Below are 15,858 nucleotides of genomic sequence, written 5' to 3'. Positions count from 1 at the left end.
CGCCACGGTACAGGTGCCCCTGCGCAGCCGGAGCGGGGCTTCCTACAACCACATAGGCACGGGGACGGCCCAGAACGCCTTCTTTGTCAAGTGTCCGAGGACGCCGGCCGTGGGGAGGAGCTGAGGCCCTTGCCTGACACAGCTCTGTCCTCTGCAGGCAAGGGGAAAGCAGCCGGACGTGCGCTTGCACGCATAAGCAGGGCCAGAACAAGGCTCCTAAACAAATGACAGAACCTCAGACTTGGTAGTTCCAAGGTACGACCGACCTTCCTCCGGTTCAGGACTACAGCAGCGTTTCAGCACCTACAGGCTGTAGGTGAGAACAGTACAAGCACAAAGGCAAACATCCTTCCCTCTCCTGCAGGGCTGAAGGCAGCCTAGCACTTCTGCTCCTCCTTTGGTGTTCCTTTCTTCCAGCCCTCGGTGCCTGGTTTCTGCTCCCCACTTTTCCCATAGACGCTGCTGCAGGTGCAGCCTCGCTCCTCTCTGCTGCACCCTGCACATTCTTCTGCTGAATAACCTTTCCAGCCCACAGCCAGCAATTCAGCATGTAGCAAAGAGAGTGCGGAGGTTTATACAATTCACCATATTTATAGAATGTCATCCTAGATTAGAATGAACAAACATTATCTGTTTCTGAAATACTTTTATTAAGAAAAATACGAAAAAGGTTGCATAACAAATATCCTCTCTGAAGTTGGCCAGAATTTTTGAAGTTGAAACTGAAATCTGAGTGTTGGGTTGTTTTCCTCCCAAAGATCTGAACTGTTTGTCTGAGCCATGGTTTTGTTCTTTTTCATAACCAGAATGTCCATGTTCAGAAGCTTTTGCAAGTATCTACATGAAATCTGATGACTACATTTCATATCCCAAAGGATCAAGATCCTGGTCCAGAAGCATAAGAGAAGATTCCCTCAACTTCTGTAGAAGCTTTCGGAGTTCTTCTTTTGAAAATACCTAGGAATTAAGAAAAAAACCCAGCACATAATAAAGTTATATTTATTTGCAATGACTAGCACTGATATCAGAATAAACGGTCAAGTTACTAATTCTTTTTTTCTTTCCTTTTAAAACAGTGTGAACATTAGGTGTTTCAGAATGGCATTTAGTAAAGGGCTAGAAGCTAGCAGCAGTATCCAAAAAGGTAGTCTCAAGATAGCTCATTACTACTACAGAGATCACTGGTAAACAGCCAAGTTTAATTTTTATGTAATTGCTGGCAGAGAGTTCAAGCCAATCCAGAGAAATGCATCACAGTATTTTTCTTAGCCTTGACGTTTCTTTTCAGATTTCTAATGATTGGTGTTTGTGTTGTTCAATTTTCTTTTTTTTTTTTTCTTCTTTCTTTCTTTCCTTTTTGGGGAGTGGGGCAGTGCAAGTGCTGCAGTTAAGAGTTTATTTTATTTTATATTATTATTTTTTTTTTAAAATGATAAAGTTTTTTAGAGTTGTTTTTCAGGCAACCTCTTTCAGGAGGGAAAGGTTAGGTAAACCAAGTGCTCCAAAACAAAACCTGCTTATACAATGTTCTGAAATGTCATGGAAATAAAATTTAAAAAAAAAAAAATTTCTAACTCTACAGTTCAAGTTAGAGTCATAGGATTGTTTAGGTTGGAAAAGACCTTTATGATCATCAAGTCTAACTCTTAAACTTATTTCAATTCAGTAGCCCTCATCCAAAAATTAGTAACTGTACTCTCAGAAGAACTGCTTGTCAAAACACTGGCATCATCTTCAGTGTTTTGAACTTAACCCTTCAATTCCTGAAGTCAGCATACAAGGAAACCTGTTAGTACTGCATTGAACGGGAAGAGATATAGAAAGTTCTGATGTTTAGGAACATATGGGATCCTCCCCTCTCTCTGGAAGCGCTTCCCACAGCCAACCCCCAGAGCTTTTAAGTGGAAGGGGCGCTGCCTGCAGCTCTCGCTCGCTCACCGCGTAGAGCTTGTGTCGCTCGGACGCGACCGTGTCGGCCAGGCGCAGGCACTCCTGGTACTGGCCCGTGCTGTGCAGCACCGTGTGCAGTAAAAAGCACATCATTGGCAGGCACAGCTTCCGCAGAAGAATCATCTGGTGTGTTCGTTCAGGGTCATCCTCAGCATCCTTAACACAGAAAAATAAAGTATTAGTACTACGAACATTGACCTTTAAAAAACTTGGCATAGTGAGTAGCGTCAGCGGCACAAAACTGGACTGACCAGCCCAGCCCAGACTGTTGTGTGTGATTTTTATGGTAACTGAAGGGGAAGACACCTGTAACTGGTCACAGCAAGACCAGAGTGAATTGCACAGAAGCACATCAAACTGAAGATGACAGGGGTACAGTCACTTTGTGGTCCATACCATGATAAAGACCTTCATTTTACCTCTCTAACATCAACCATCCATCCTCCGTCAACAAACAGCAACACGTTGTACATCTTCTCTTTCACGTCGGCTGTAAGAACATCCAAGAGGCTTTTCCAAATACCATAATCCATCTGGCAAAGAAACAAAAAATAAACTGCTGCAGAACAGGGTCATTTCCAAGGCTGTTTTAACATTGACCCTTCACCTAGCACGCAACAGCCAGCACGGCTCCCGTTCAAATTGTCATCTTCACCCAACAGCTAAACCTTAAAAGCGTGCTGCCAACAGTTACTCCTGTCCTTGCTTAATTGCCCATCCAGACTCAGACAGGTTGTTCAGAAGCAAAACCACTAGAGGAAGATAATTTTAAACAGCTTCTTCTGCTGTGCTTATAAAACAAATACTTGTATTAGCAGAGTACAGCATGTTCATACTGGCCAGACACGTGGAAAGAACAAACAAAACGGCATCGTCTTTCAGAAAAGAAAACGTGACAAATACGAGAATTACAAAGAGTTATTAGGGAAAAGCAAGTGCTCAGATTTATTAATAACAGTGACAACACATTATAACGAATGTTTACTATCACAATATTATTACGCATAATATTGTAATGTTTATATACTCTTTACATAAAGCCGAGTCACAGAAAAATCCAAAACACACAAGAATTTATTGTGGCATTACTATTCTACTGTCTCGTACTCCCTCAAAATAAAAATACAATATTTAATAATAGAGTTCTTAGGCAAGATGAATTAGCAGTCTTCTACTCTGTTTCATTAAACTAAGACTGCCTCCTAAGCAAGAACATAGGTGTTTATAGTAAATACTTTGAACTTTCACCTACCTCATACTTCTTCTCTTTATGTTCATGGGCCACTTTTTCAGTGAAACTTGCTTGTGGTAACAAAGAAGGCTTCTGTGGAGCTGAGTTCATGTGTTTAAACCACTCATTAAAGGTTTCATGGGCTTCCTGGATTGCATTGGAAACAGTGTTTGGACATTTTTGACTCGTATAACTACAAGAATGTCATTAAATGCACAGCCACAGCGCATCCAGGAATCGGACACGAAATCAAACGGACAAAACTTAAAGTTGCACCACCAAGGGGAAGCAACCACTACATCTAGGTAATAACTTGGAATACAGCATATTTGAAACTCACCAAATAAGCCCGAATACATAAATGTTCCCGTATAGCGTTGTCATCTTCAGCTGGAAGGGGAGTATCCATTCCCTGGTCCTCCCATTGGTTATATATTTCTGCGATAGAGTCCTGGGGAATCTTCAAAAACACATCTTTTGCAGCTTCATGTTTCTTGGATGCTATGAGAATGTGAACGGAGTATCAACAGCTTTGCAATTTCTATGCTTTAATTTTCCAAAACTGATAAACCCAGACTTTTCAGCAGACTAGATTCAAAGCTGTAACAAATGTAGCACCAAGAGCTAATGAGACCAAACCAAACATTTAAAAAATCTACAATATTTGTGAAGTTTAATACCCAAGAACTTCCTCATGATTGCATTGCTTTGCTTCAGTGCTTCTGCCCTCTGTGCGGGATCGAACACAAGCCAGTCAATTACATCTATTTTCAGCCGATCCACCTGTAAAAACCAACAGATGGGTTTGCTGACATTTCCAACAGGCAGCTGATGTCTGACACATTAAACGTGGTCAGTGTAATACGCAGTTTTCTAGAGATCTTTGCACAGCATTATGACATGCTAACAAGGATGGCTTTATTCACAACTTTGGTATCAAAAGCTTTGAAAACATCTCTAAAATCTAGAATCATTCAAAAACCCATTTCTAAGTACTCCCAAGATATTCAGACTGATGGATGCAGATCAGCTCTTGTAAATTTTTATGGATTACTGTGCGCCTTCCTCAAACTTTAATATGAATACACTGCACAAACACAGTTTATGGAACTCTTGCTGTGATCTTCAGAGATGCCATCAGCCTGCAACCACGAGTTTCCAACTCTTGTGTTAAGACAGATCATCTATTTGGCTTAGGGAGTCTGTAAACTCTCAGTTGCTTTCTAACCAGTACCTGGAATGCAAGTTATAAGCGGTACCTCACTGTCACTGGAGTACTGAGCTGGATCCAACTGACACTCAACAACAATGACAAGGAAACTGTCAGTAATGGCTTGTTTGTCATAGCTAGAGTATGTCACTCGAGCATGCAACAAGGCACATCTGAGACCCAAAGTACTAATCCTTCTAATTCTAAGAAGCTACAATAATACCCTACCCTCAGGTACAACATATTCTGTTACAGTAATTTCATGGGCTTTATCTTCAACTTGTTGTTTGCATACAGACAGCCAGGATGAGCAACATGTACCACAGCCCAGAAGATCAAGGAGATGTAGAAACAGCAGTTATGAGTTCATGCAGTTCAACACCTCACTTGGCCACATGGAAAGTGTATTTCCCTCACAGGCTTCTTCAAGGCAATTTCCACCATCATTGACAGAGAAATATGGACTGCATATGGTAAAAGACTGTAGTTGGCTGCGAGCTGCCCCACAAACTACACTCACCTCTGTTGTGCCCATATCTAACATATGGTCGTGGTGACTGAATTCCCCAGCGTCCTTCTTGCGGATGTTTTCAACAACAGTTTTTGTTATGGCTGCAACATCCAGACCTGGGTTAAGAGAGAATTGCGCAAGAGCAATCATGAATTCAAACTTGCCACAAAATGAATTTCAGAATCCAGTTGCTGATCTTATTCCTTACTACTAGTAATTCTTACCAGCTTGCTCACACTCACATTGTCAGACTAAAGCTTTTGAGATATGTAATTGATTGCAGGTATTTTAGAAGAATGACATTTGAGGTAACAGAGAACATCAAGTGTTGGAGAAAGACTAAGACAACTAACAGGATTTTCAGTCTGTGCTTGGCACCAGGATCTAGATGTATTTGCTAAGGCCACTAATCCCTACAATTCTGACAGCAAGAGTATGATTTGACAGAAACATACCAGGAAAAGCTCAGAATAGTTATTTTACAGATGCTTAAGCAGCATGTTTTATTTTTTGAAACCATATTAATTTTCTTTTAAGAACTTGGCTAAAAAATGATTGAAGAAATGTTGGGCATTTCTGAAGTCTGCAGTAAATCTCTTTACTTAAATAGATTAAGTAGATACTTAAACCTCATAACCTTCCTAAATCCACAAACAGGTTAAGTAATTTTATAATTAGTTTTTCTGAAATAATAGGATCATGTCAAGTTTCAGAGCATATAGTTGAGACAGGCAGGTAGCATTTACTTTCTGCTGTATCTGGACATAATCCAGAAGCAAAAGTGATATTTAGTTTAATTCAGAAAAAGGATTACATCTCCAGATTACTTAAAAATTACAATATACCTACTTGAAGAAGTGATCAGCAAATTAATTTTATCAAATTGAAAAAGGGAGAGACATGGGAAGGAAACTGTATCATCTTCATAGCTAGGCCTTACATTAAGAACTACTGAAAGACAAAACTCAGAATATGAAATGGTAACTGGAATATCAGCATCTCTCACCTGCATCTTTTGCTAATTCGAGGCAGTGGTGGCGTTGATCAGCTTCTGTAACATCCTCAAGAAATAAAGCATACTGAGCAACAGCTAGCTCCGGGGGCAAGTGGCTAACATAAAATGCTATTAAATCTGTGTGCTTCTCAGATATCATCCGCTGCAGAAGAAGAAAATATTTAGAAAAGCAAGCTAGCTCCCTCTGCGTGAACACATAAAGCCACATTAATTGTAAAAACATGTTTGACGTAAAAACAAACACGGAACAATTTCTGATTTTGTTCCAATATAGGAAGATTCCACTTCTCAGCTTCTAAACAAGGATCAATAAAACTGTCTCTTATTCAAGCACTGCTGACACAAACTGCATATTAGGCAAGCTTCCATGTATCTCTTAAGAAGAGAGAAGCCTTAAGTCTCCTCTTCTTCCTCCTTTATGCCTAAATTACATTAGAAAAAGCAAACTGTATTTTTGAAAGCTTACCTGAATGTAGGTCTTCAGGACTTCAACAGAAACTTCCTCCTTAATGCAAATAAAAAAATTCAATTTTAAATCAGATAATGTGGAAAAAAAACCCCAAACAACCCACTTTACAGGCTACCACTATTAGACACAAGGTTATTTGCTTATCCCTGTTTCAGTAATCTGCACCTTCGAACAGGCTCAGCTGAAGAACTGTTTCTTTTGGAAAGCAATTAAAACAACCGTATGTCTTCTGAATAAAAGATTTAGAGTTCCAAGGATTTTCTTTTTTAGCAACTGGATAATATAGTTTTTGGTCTAACTGGAAAGAATTCTAAAGTTGTTTTTCAGATCTTCCCATTTTACCCTTTTATTTATTAATTAAAAATAAAGTGAGGTGAACAAATGACTACAGCAGTGTGCTACATACACTGTTGGGTAATAGAAAATTCTAATGTTCCTACGTACAGGGCGTAAATATTACGTGGCTTGTGCATATACAAAAAAACCAAAGTATAGTATGAGCACCTGAGTCTGCTTTAGCTAAGGTGAAAGTGTTTGTAACTGTGAAGAACCATCATTTTAGTTTTATATGTGTAAGTGAAATTAGAGATCTTCATCTGAGCTTATGCCTACATGACCTGTACTCAAACATCAAATAAGGAGCATCATAAAAACTTGCACAAGTGCCTTTCCCCTCTGATGTCTACCAAGGGTGGATTGAGTAACCTTCCAGTAAATCACCTACTCCAGAACTGCAGAGGCAGCAATCAACAGTTACTCACAACCGCACAATGGAATTCATGTAGGAAATTGCACCTTTTTTGTCCCCCCCTGTTAAACATATGCTAATGAGTGGTTCTACCATACTTCAGCTTAAAGATCTAACTCTATGGAATTTTGAGTCTGGCTAAAAAAAATGTGTTATGTACACATACACACACAAATTCCTCTAAATTAGCTAAGTATTAAGCGACTTCAAAATAAATTTCAACAAGGGAATGAAGCAATGATTAGAGGCATAAAAAAAATTTATAACTTAGAGCTGTATTTAAATAATCTAATGAAAACATACATTTGTCTTTTGCCTAAGTAAGTTTCTGAATGTAACCTGTTTGATAAATACGTGCCTCTAAATTTTACAATAGTAGAAAAGGAGAGCTTCTATTTACTTGAGATTACCTCAGAAAAGGGTCATTACAGCAAGGTGACTCAGCCATGTTTTTAGCATAGACAGGCTAGGTAGCTAGTAGGCTATACTTATACTAAGTATTTTGAGAAAATATGGAAGTTTCAGCTAGTACCAATTGCCTAAGCAAAAACATGGAATTGTACCTGTTGCCATAAGCTCATACAAGGACCACGTATAAAATCAATTTCTATCCAAAGCATCTTGGCTGTTATGAATAAGACTAACACTGAAGTTTGAGTCAGGTCCTTCTCACTAAAGACCTTATGAGGAGAATCCATTTTCCTCAAAATATAATTTTCAAGCTGGACTAGAGGGGAGGAAGATGTTGTTTTTAAATTTTGACTGTTGTATTTAGGCCCCAGGACGAGCAAATACACTGCTTAACCATGCACCTTCTCATCAGCCTGGTAGTAATTTACCATCATTGTATATATAATAATTTATATATTTACACATGAGCATTTCTACTTCAAAGACAAGTTATTGCTATGACAACAAATCAAATACAAGTGAACTTACCTTAGTCTGCAGGCCCAAAGTGCGGAAAAACAGAATCAGATGTGTCATGAAACGAAGGAGATGTCCTGGGAGAACACTTCTGTCTTTGGAAAGCCACCTGCTGAATTCTTCCATCAAACCTAAAGCCACCAAGGAAATGTCAATATTAGCCACTTTAAACAGGAAAATACAATAAACAAGAAATGTTTCAAAATTATCCATTTATTCCACAAATGTAATTCAGCCTCAAAACAGAACAGCACCAGTTTTGGAAAGCTTCAGCTGTTTGGCTTAAATATCCGATGTATGTATTTTGTCATTTCTCGAAGAAAGTTACAGCAACATTCTCCCCTGTATTCCAACAGATTTACTTGATTTCATGACTTCTTTGAAAACTACCTTGTATGTCAAGCTGCAGAACATCCCTACAGTTCTTGATTAAAGAAGCAGCTTAGCTTTTAGGTGGAGTATGTTTACTGTGTGCTTCTAAAATCCATTCACATGTAAGTTTCTGGAAAGTTCAATAGAAATAATGTAGTCAGTTGACATTTAAAAAACAAATCACTTAGAGAAAAGCTTACCATCCACATCTCCCAGGATAATGAATTTCTGGATCACATGATAGTGTTCTTGATTCTCCTCTATAACCCTCTGGGGAGAGAAAAAGAAAGTTCAAACTCTGAATAAAATCTCACAGCATAATGTATAAGGAAAGCAAACTTATAAATAAAGCACAGGTTCCTTAGGGAAAAAAGCTATCCTATTTCAAAGGGTATTCTTCATAAAGAGCAGGAGAGAAGGCACTTGCTATCCCAGTGTCAAATTACAACAATATTGACAAGCTGAAAGAACCAGAATATAGATCTGTGGAGTTAATACTTCCATGGAAGAGATCCAGGACTAAAGGCTTTTTCCTCTGAAGAGGAGAATAAATAATGATGTTACAGAGAACAGATTCTACAAAGTGACAGAAGAAGCAACAAGGGTATAAAAGGCCTGCAAAACTTAATTGAGGAGGAAGAGATTTTTTTTTCCTGATAGAGGAATTAATCACAGAATGGCAGGGGTTGGAAAGGACCTCTGGAGATCATCTAGTCCAAACCCCCTGCCAAAGCAAGTTCACCTAGGGCAGGTTTCACAGGAACACGTCCAGGTGGTTTTTGAGGATCTCCAGAGAAGGAGACTCCACAACCTCTCTGGGCAGCTTGTTCCAGAGCTCCGTCATTCTCATAGGAAAAATGTTTTTCCTTATGTTCAGATGGAACTTCCTGTGTTCCAGTTTGTGCCCATTGCCGCTTGTCCTATTTTTATACATCGCTGAAAGATACTGTCCCCATACTCTTGACACCTGCCCTTCAGATATTGATAAGCATTGATATGATCCCCTCTCAGCCTTCTCTTCTCCAAGCTAAACAACTCCAGCTCTCTTAGCCTCTCCTTGTAAGAGAGATGTTCCAGTCCCTTCGTCATCCTTGTAGGACTCTCTCCAGTAGTTCCTTGTCTCCTTTGAACTGGGGAGCCCAGAACTGGACTTAGTACTCCAGATGGGGCCTCACCAGCGCAGAGTAAAACCTCCCTCAACCTGCTGGCCACACTCTTCTTAATGCACCCCAGGATATCATCAGCCTTGGCCACAAGGACACATTGCTGGCTCATGGTTAACTTGTTCATCAGGACTCCAAGGTCCTTCTCCGTGAGGCTGCTTTCCAGCAGATCAACCCCTAACCCTAAAGCACAAACTACAATTCAGATGCAGCTCCAAAGTTCTGTAAGGTGAGGGCTGCACCAGCAAGGCAAAGGCAGCTGGGTGTATCTGTGGCTGTGTCAATCTGCAGGCCATCTTTCAACATGTCTCTGTATTAGCAATAGGAGAAACACTATCTGTCAAATAGAAGTGTAATTTTAATTTAATCTTTACAAAATTTATACATGTTATATATTGCATCTTAAATGAAAGAAAATATCCTGGGTGTTGAAAGTAACAAAGGAACAGAATATGTTTAAGGAAATACGCTTTTAAATTCTGAAAGGCTGTTTTTGAAATACACACATAAACCTCCTATAAAGCAAACAGCATGTAATCAATCTCTGCTTTGTACGTCTGACCACACTTGACAGTCAGCTGTTTCTGCAGCACAGCCAGCTAGTGGGGCTGACATGGAGCCAGAGAAAACCTGTATCTTCTTCAGCGTTAAAAGGTGGCAGCATATAGAAAAATCTATTTGAATAGAGAAGCTGCACATTACAGAGCTAGAAAACCTGAAATAAATCAGTCATGCATATCTGAGTGCTTTGTTAAATAGTGTAGGCAAAATAGAACCTACTGAATAGTTAAAAATGGTCAACAGTGAGAAGAAACACTGTAATTAATATGTACCTTTTTGTCTGTTGCCTGAAGTTCTTCAAAAACTTTTTCTGAAGTCCAGCTTCAAAGGAGGAGAGAAAAGGCAAAAAATGTTACCTTGCATATTCCAAACAGATCATGCAGTATCCTTTGTTGTGTAGGAGAGTAATTTTACTTAAAACTTACTTCGTTTCTAAATAATCTCTTGGGAGCTCTTCCATCTCCTCTGGTGTTATCACTGAGGTTCGTATTTCCTGCTCAACAAGAGTGTCCACCATGACCCTGAAGTATGCCCAAACGGTGTCCTCCCAGGTGTCGCAGACAGGAAGCAGCTACAGAGAAAAAAACAACAGAACAAAAGTTATCAAGAGTTGGAGACCAATCAGAACCCAAAGAGAGCAACTGTAATTGAGGATCAGATTTCCAGGCACCAAAGCTGACTAATAACCATCTTGAATAGCAGCCTTTCCTTGTTAAGAGCAGGATACAAAAAAATCCTGTCACTGAATAATGCTCTAGTTCCTTGATTATTCTGTATCGAAGGTAGTCAACAGAAATGGTCCTATCCTCCTCCCAGAGAGAGCACCACTCTGACACCATTCCCCCTCTTGTGTATCACCTCACAAAGCCTATCCAGATGAAAGACTCTCCACTTTTCTGCCCCATCATTTCCCATCAGGATCACTCTGCCTTACTGCTCTGCCTCATGGCTGCACAAGTCTCAGTGCAGTAGTGAGGGCAGGAGGGTGGGAGTGCTGCTGCTGTGGTGATATAAAGAATTTTATATCCAGTTCTTCTCTCAGTCTTGCTAGGTTCTTGCAGCAGTGAAACCTTGGGACAAGTTCCAGAGAAAACAGTGCGTTTGATGCTTCTCTCTTACAGCAATTTGAAAATTACTGAATTTTACTGAAATTACTGAAATTTAATTTCATTAAATGTCTCTGCTCTGTCATAAGGTAAGTATTATCTCTTCTCTAAGTCTATAAATTTTACAGTGCCTTTTTTCCTGCCAAAGAACTAATTTTAAATTTCAATTAACGAAACCTATTGATAATGAAATCTGGGTACAGAATAGTCTTTGGGTATACCAACTCATCTACAAGAATATAGTGCATGAGCAGGAAAGTGACTATATAAAGCTCTAAAATAATACTAATCTAAAGAACTAAAACAACAACATTAGAAATGTTTGTACTGAAAGTAAGCATGAATAATACAAAGAAAAGTCTACCTCATGTATTTAATTAAGGCACGTCAATCCTACAAAGACTATGCCTACTAAAGCAAGTGTTTGCTACTGTCCTGTTAACTGCTGGCTTTAAAAGAAAAATAACCAGTAACTGCAGTTATTTCTGATATCAATGTCACATATGAGAAAGAAAAGGCACAAGTACCAACCACCACTTAAGAATGAGGCTTAATATACCTGTTTGAGGTTTCCACTCAGTGCTGCATAGATTGCTCTCTCATATCTATTAAACTGCTCCTAAAATGAACAGTAAATAAAATAGGTTTTAGTTACAAGGAATGTAGTTTTTTGAGACATTTTACATTTTATCAGAGATTAAACCATTACAAAATATTCCATCTAACTGCTTCCAGAAAAGCTGGAAAATCACAGGACACAACAGGAGCCAAAACAAGAATAGCAAGTGACTTTCCCTTCGCTGGCATCCACTTGTAATTTATCTGAAAAATGTTTATTGACCTGGAAAGAAAGCAACATTTTTCCTTGCCCATTCAGTTAAGTTAGTGTCAGCAGTTTCACCTTCAACCAACTAAAAAAGTCAGACTTCTCCTACGCCTGAAAAATTGGTGCCAATTATGTACATTTCTCACTACAAGACATAAACACATTATTTCAGAACTCCTCTTAGAAACATTAACTGCAAATCCTGTCAGTAACAAACACAGATGAGGTGGGTCTACTTAAAATTGTTACAGAGTTCAAAAAAATTCAAAGGTATATATTACTATCAATCAAATCAGCATTATCTCACCTCTTCAGCCATACGCCAACAACTCGCTTTCCAAATGCATCTGTACGGATTCCCTTCAACAGGCTCCAGCTCTTTTCCTACATGCAAAGGACAATTTAAAAAAAAAAAAAAAAAAAAGAAAAAGGTGCTATACAAGAAACAGAAATCAGTAACAAGGTAAGGTCTTTTTCAGTTCCTCTGGAACATTTTGCAAAGCATTTAAGGCTTTTGACTCGACTGCAAAGTGGCTTTTTTTTTTTTCTAAGTTTGGTAAAGGCTCATCTTAAAGTTACAGTATTTTGAAAGCTTGGCTGCTATCTGGTTTTGAAGAAAATAATGATTTTGGCCATAGCATATTTACAACGTTTACATCTGGAAAACACAAAGTTAAGGACAAAAGGAATTTTTGTGTCTTAAGGAATACATATTTCTAAAAAATGTCAGTGCTTCAGCGCTGCTACTCTGCATGCACCTGCATCAGGGCGTCTGAAAGAGTATAAGGAGGTGGAAAAGAGCTGCGTGGAACTCTGAGGCATCCATTTCCTACTGATTATGCTTGATTTCAAACAGAAAGTGGCTTTAGCATGTGAAGTGGATTCACTGAACTCACACCTTCAGCTGTAATAATTTCATATTAGTTTTTTACACGTTCAACAGAAGTAAGTATTTTAAATACACAAAAGGCTTTTAAGGTGAAGAGAGCCATTTCTGCTTGCCACAGGCAGATATGAAGAGAAATCCCTCTGCCCTGTTTTTACATCTCTCTCAAATGCACTTTGAAGTGGATACCTCCATTTCTGTTGGGATCATGATACAACTTCCATCCTTCCAAAGTCGCAGCTCTCCAGGCCTGACCACATCGTTTGCATAAGCGCTGTGCCTGAAAAATAAAGGAATTTCTCAGCAACAGACTTCCTGGTAGGAAGCCCACCAGCTTCTCCTTTAAAAATTTGAACGTTACTAAAACAGTTAATTTTTGTAGAGATTCTACTATGCAAAAAACAAGCACAAAGAATCTTAAAGTCAAAATAATGGAAAGATTTCAAAGTAAATGAATCATCAACTTTTTTTTTTCTCCACTAAACTAAACATTTTGGTTTTCAGTCAGTATTTATAGCAATGTGAGAAACATGGTACAGTCTCATCTTTGTTCAACAACTGTTACGCGTCCTTCTGGTAAGTTTAAGGTGTCATCTTGTTGCTTAGATGTATAATCCAGCAATCTCACATTTACCATGATCATATTCAATAGCCTATGCTCTAGCACAAACTGGTTTAACTTAAAACTGTTTTGAATGCAGTGGAAAGCAGAAGAGAAGCTGTAAAAAAAAGAAAGAAAAGCTTGCCTACAAATCCTCCAATCCCACATCCTTGGGGGAAAAAAAAAAAAAAAAAAGCAGTCAGTCAAAGATTATCCAATTAGTCTGACTGGTACTATTCCAGGACTGACAAAACAGTATGAACAATGAAACTGCAATATGCAGTCTTGGTTTCTTTAGCCAAATTCTGTTCTTTTCAGACTGGAAGGCTGCAGACACGCAGCCATTTTGGGAATGGTGACAAACAGTAAATTTAAAGAATAGACAAGAGCATTATTCCAGCTTACCTGCTGTGTGTTACCCATTGTATAGTCAAGGAACAGAGGCTCGTTCTTAACTCAGAGTAAACTCAAAGTAATTTAATTTACTCTTTTGTAAGTAGTGAACAACCCACTTCATGCTTACCAGACAGCAGGGACATCACAGCAGTGACTACAGAACAACTGATGTTGCATATTTATATTCATATTGCCCTGCAGCAACATACTCATGTGCCCATACTATCAGAAAATAAATAGTTGTGCACCATTTTGGAACAGAATACTAGACAGTAACCACATTCCTAAGGCTAAGGTCTTGTGCACAAGAATCTCAAGTCCCTTTTTTTCTCCAAGAAACTTATTATATATACCCAGACCCTAATATAAGGGAATCAGCTTCCAGCTTGGGCCTTTAGACAGCACCACAACACAAGTATTTACACAATTAAATCATGCAAGCCACTTCACAACTGGGAATCATCATTCAGAACAGCTGTAGGACTGAAATTGCTGGGATGCTACGCAGCTAAGGATTAATACAAACTATACAGGTCATATGTGCTCTGAGGAGGGGGAAAAGCAGAGTTATAGCCTAAGAGTTAACAGAGGGTAGCAATGTGCCTTCTAAAACGCTCAGAGAAGGTCTATCAGTTTTCACTGAGGAAGACCCTGCCAAACAATAAAGATAAGAAAACAAAAGGTAGAAAGCAAGAAAGAAAAGTTATTTTAATTGGTAAGAGTAACCACTGTAAAAACCCCATGTTTCTTCTGATGGCAGCATTAAGCCGCCTCTGGAGCTAGTGCACTTGTTCTCAGTCCTGGGACACATCTCCAAATGTGCCACTGCAGCTGTGTGCAGCTCTCCCTCAGCTCCACTCAGATTGTATATCCAAGAGAATGCTAGAGCAGGAGTAGAGCACATAAAGTTTGCTTAATCTAATGCAATTTCTAAGAAAAGCATACATCCAGATCTCTTTAGCTGAAATTGCAAGCGTTTTACTCAAATAAACCTAGAAGGAAGACTGTATGATAATCCACTGATCATCTGAGATGCAGTTAGGAAGTTCTTTGAAACATTCCATGTGTTTGCCTGGCAGTATTTAGTATCAAGCCACTACAGTAAAAACACATGGTCAAACAACAAAAAAAAAACCAAAGGTGTAATATTTTTCCTGTAACATCAATTCTACACCTGAAATTACTGAACTAAGTGCAAGATTTTATTAAAATACTAATTTATCAGTCCATTACTGTCAGTAATTTATAATAAATTGAAATTTTACATTAGCTTTACCAGTCAGATTTAATATAAGTCACACCAGGTAACAAAGAAGATACCATAACTTCCTGCAGCTTTCCTCATCGGTCATTCCTGCTCTGATGAGAGTGAAGAGATACTTCAATAACCGCGCATCATCTTCTTGGTCCAAATCATCAAGTGGCAGTTTCTGTCTTATAGGAGCATCTGGATCCTGCAAGGAAAGAAGTCACCAGCCATCCACACAATGCCTACGTGTCTCTTCCAATGATTTCCTGCCCTGTTTTATCGTTTGGAGTCACTGTTTCGCATCAGCACAACAATTTGTACAACCCACATAATATCTGGTGTGACACTTCCCTGTCTTTCCTCATTTAATCCTCTTCTCTGTTCCCATCAGAAGGGGCCACTGCAATTTATTTACTCCATCACCTTGTTTTTTGCCCCAAACTTCTCATTTTCTAGCTCTTCTCACTTTCAAACATCCTTTCCCCTTCTGCTTCTCCACCTACCAGAGTTTCCTTCTCCACCTTCTAACTGAGGAGGCTTTTCACAACAGCTGTACTTGCTTCCACTTCATCCTAATAGATTTTCCTCAAGCCAATCAATACCTCAGATCACTCCCCAACTGAATTAATCTTCTACG

The 15,858-nt window shown here is 39.0% G+C and overlaps 1 protein-coding gene across 1 annotated transcript in view; it reads right to left on the bottom strand.

Moving 5' to 3' along the window:
* Positions 1 to 786: 786 nt before the first annotated feature.
* The window catches only part of NUP107 (nucleoporin 107kDa), a 29,825-nt gene continuing 14,753 nt past the window's right edge, over positions 787 to 15,858 (bottom strand). Inside the window, exons 11-27 of the mRNA XM_008947253.1 lie at positions 15,315 to 15,426; positions 13,165 to 13,257; positions 12,397 to 12,473; positions 11,823 to 11,882; positions 10,583 to 10,728; positions 10,430 to 10,478; positions 8,634 to 8,703; positions 8,074 to 8,192; positions 6,384 to 6,422; positions 5,909 to 6,059; positions 4,912 to 5,018; positions 3,862 to 3,964; positions 3,522 to 3,682; positions 3,203 to 3,328; positions 2,370 to 2,483; positions 1,939 to 2,106; positions 787 to 957 (exon numbers count right to left, since the gene is read on the bottom strand). Of these exons, the coding sequence (XP_008945501.1) occupies positions 856 to 957; positions 1,939 to 2,106; positions 2,370 to 2,483; positions 3,203 to 3,328; positions 3,522 to 3,682; positions 3,862 to 3,964; positions 4,912 to 5,018; positions 5,909 to 6,059; positions 6,384 to 6,422; positions 8,074 to 8,192; positions 8,634 to 8,703; positions 10,430 to 10,478; positions 10,583 to 10,728; positions 11,823 to 11,882; positions 12,397 to 12,473; positions 13,165 to 13,257; positions 15,315 to 15,426 (1,797 nt within the window). The 3' untranslated portion in view covers positions 787 to 855. The remainder of the gene's footprint in view (positions 958 to 1,938; positions 2,107 to 2,369; positions 2,484 to 3,202; positions 3,329 to 3,521; positions 3,683 to 3,861; positions 3,965 to 4,911; positions 5,019 to 5,908; positions 6,060 to 6,383; positions 6,423 to 8,073; positions 8,193 to 8,633; positions 8,704 to 10,429; positions 10,479 to 10,582; positions 10,729 to 11,822; positions 11,883 to 12,396; positions 12,474 to 13,164; positions 13,258 to 15,314; positions 15,427 to 15,858) is intronic.

Source organism: Merops nubicus, unplaced genomic scaffold, assembly GCF_000691845.1.
Source record: "Merops nubicus isolate BGI_N331 unplaced genomic scaffold, ASM69184v1 scaffold15719, whole genome shotgun sequence".
Taxonomy (NCBI): domain Eukaryota; kingdom Metazoa; phylum Chordata; class Aves; order Coraciiformes; family Meropidae; genus Merops; species Merops nubicus.
The sequence above is the reverse complement of the archived record's forward strand: the minus strand, read 5'-3'. Positions and strand labels throughout refer to the sequence as shown.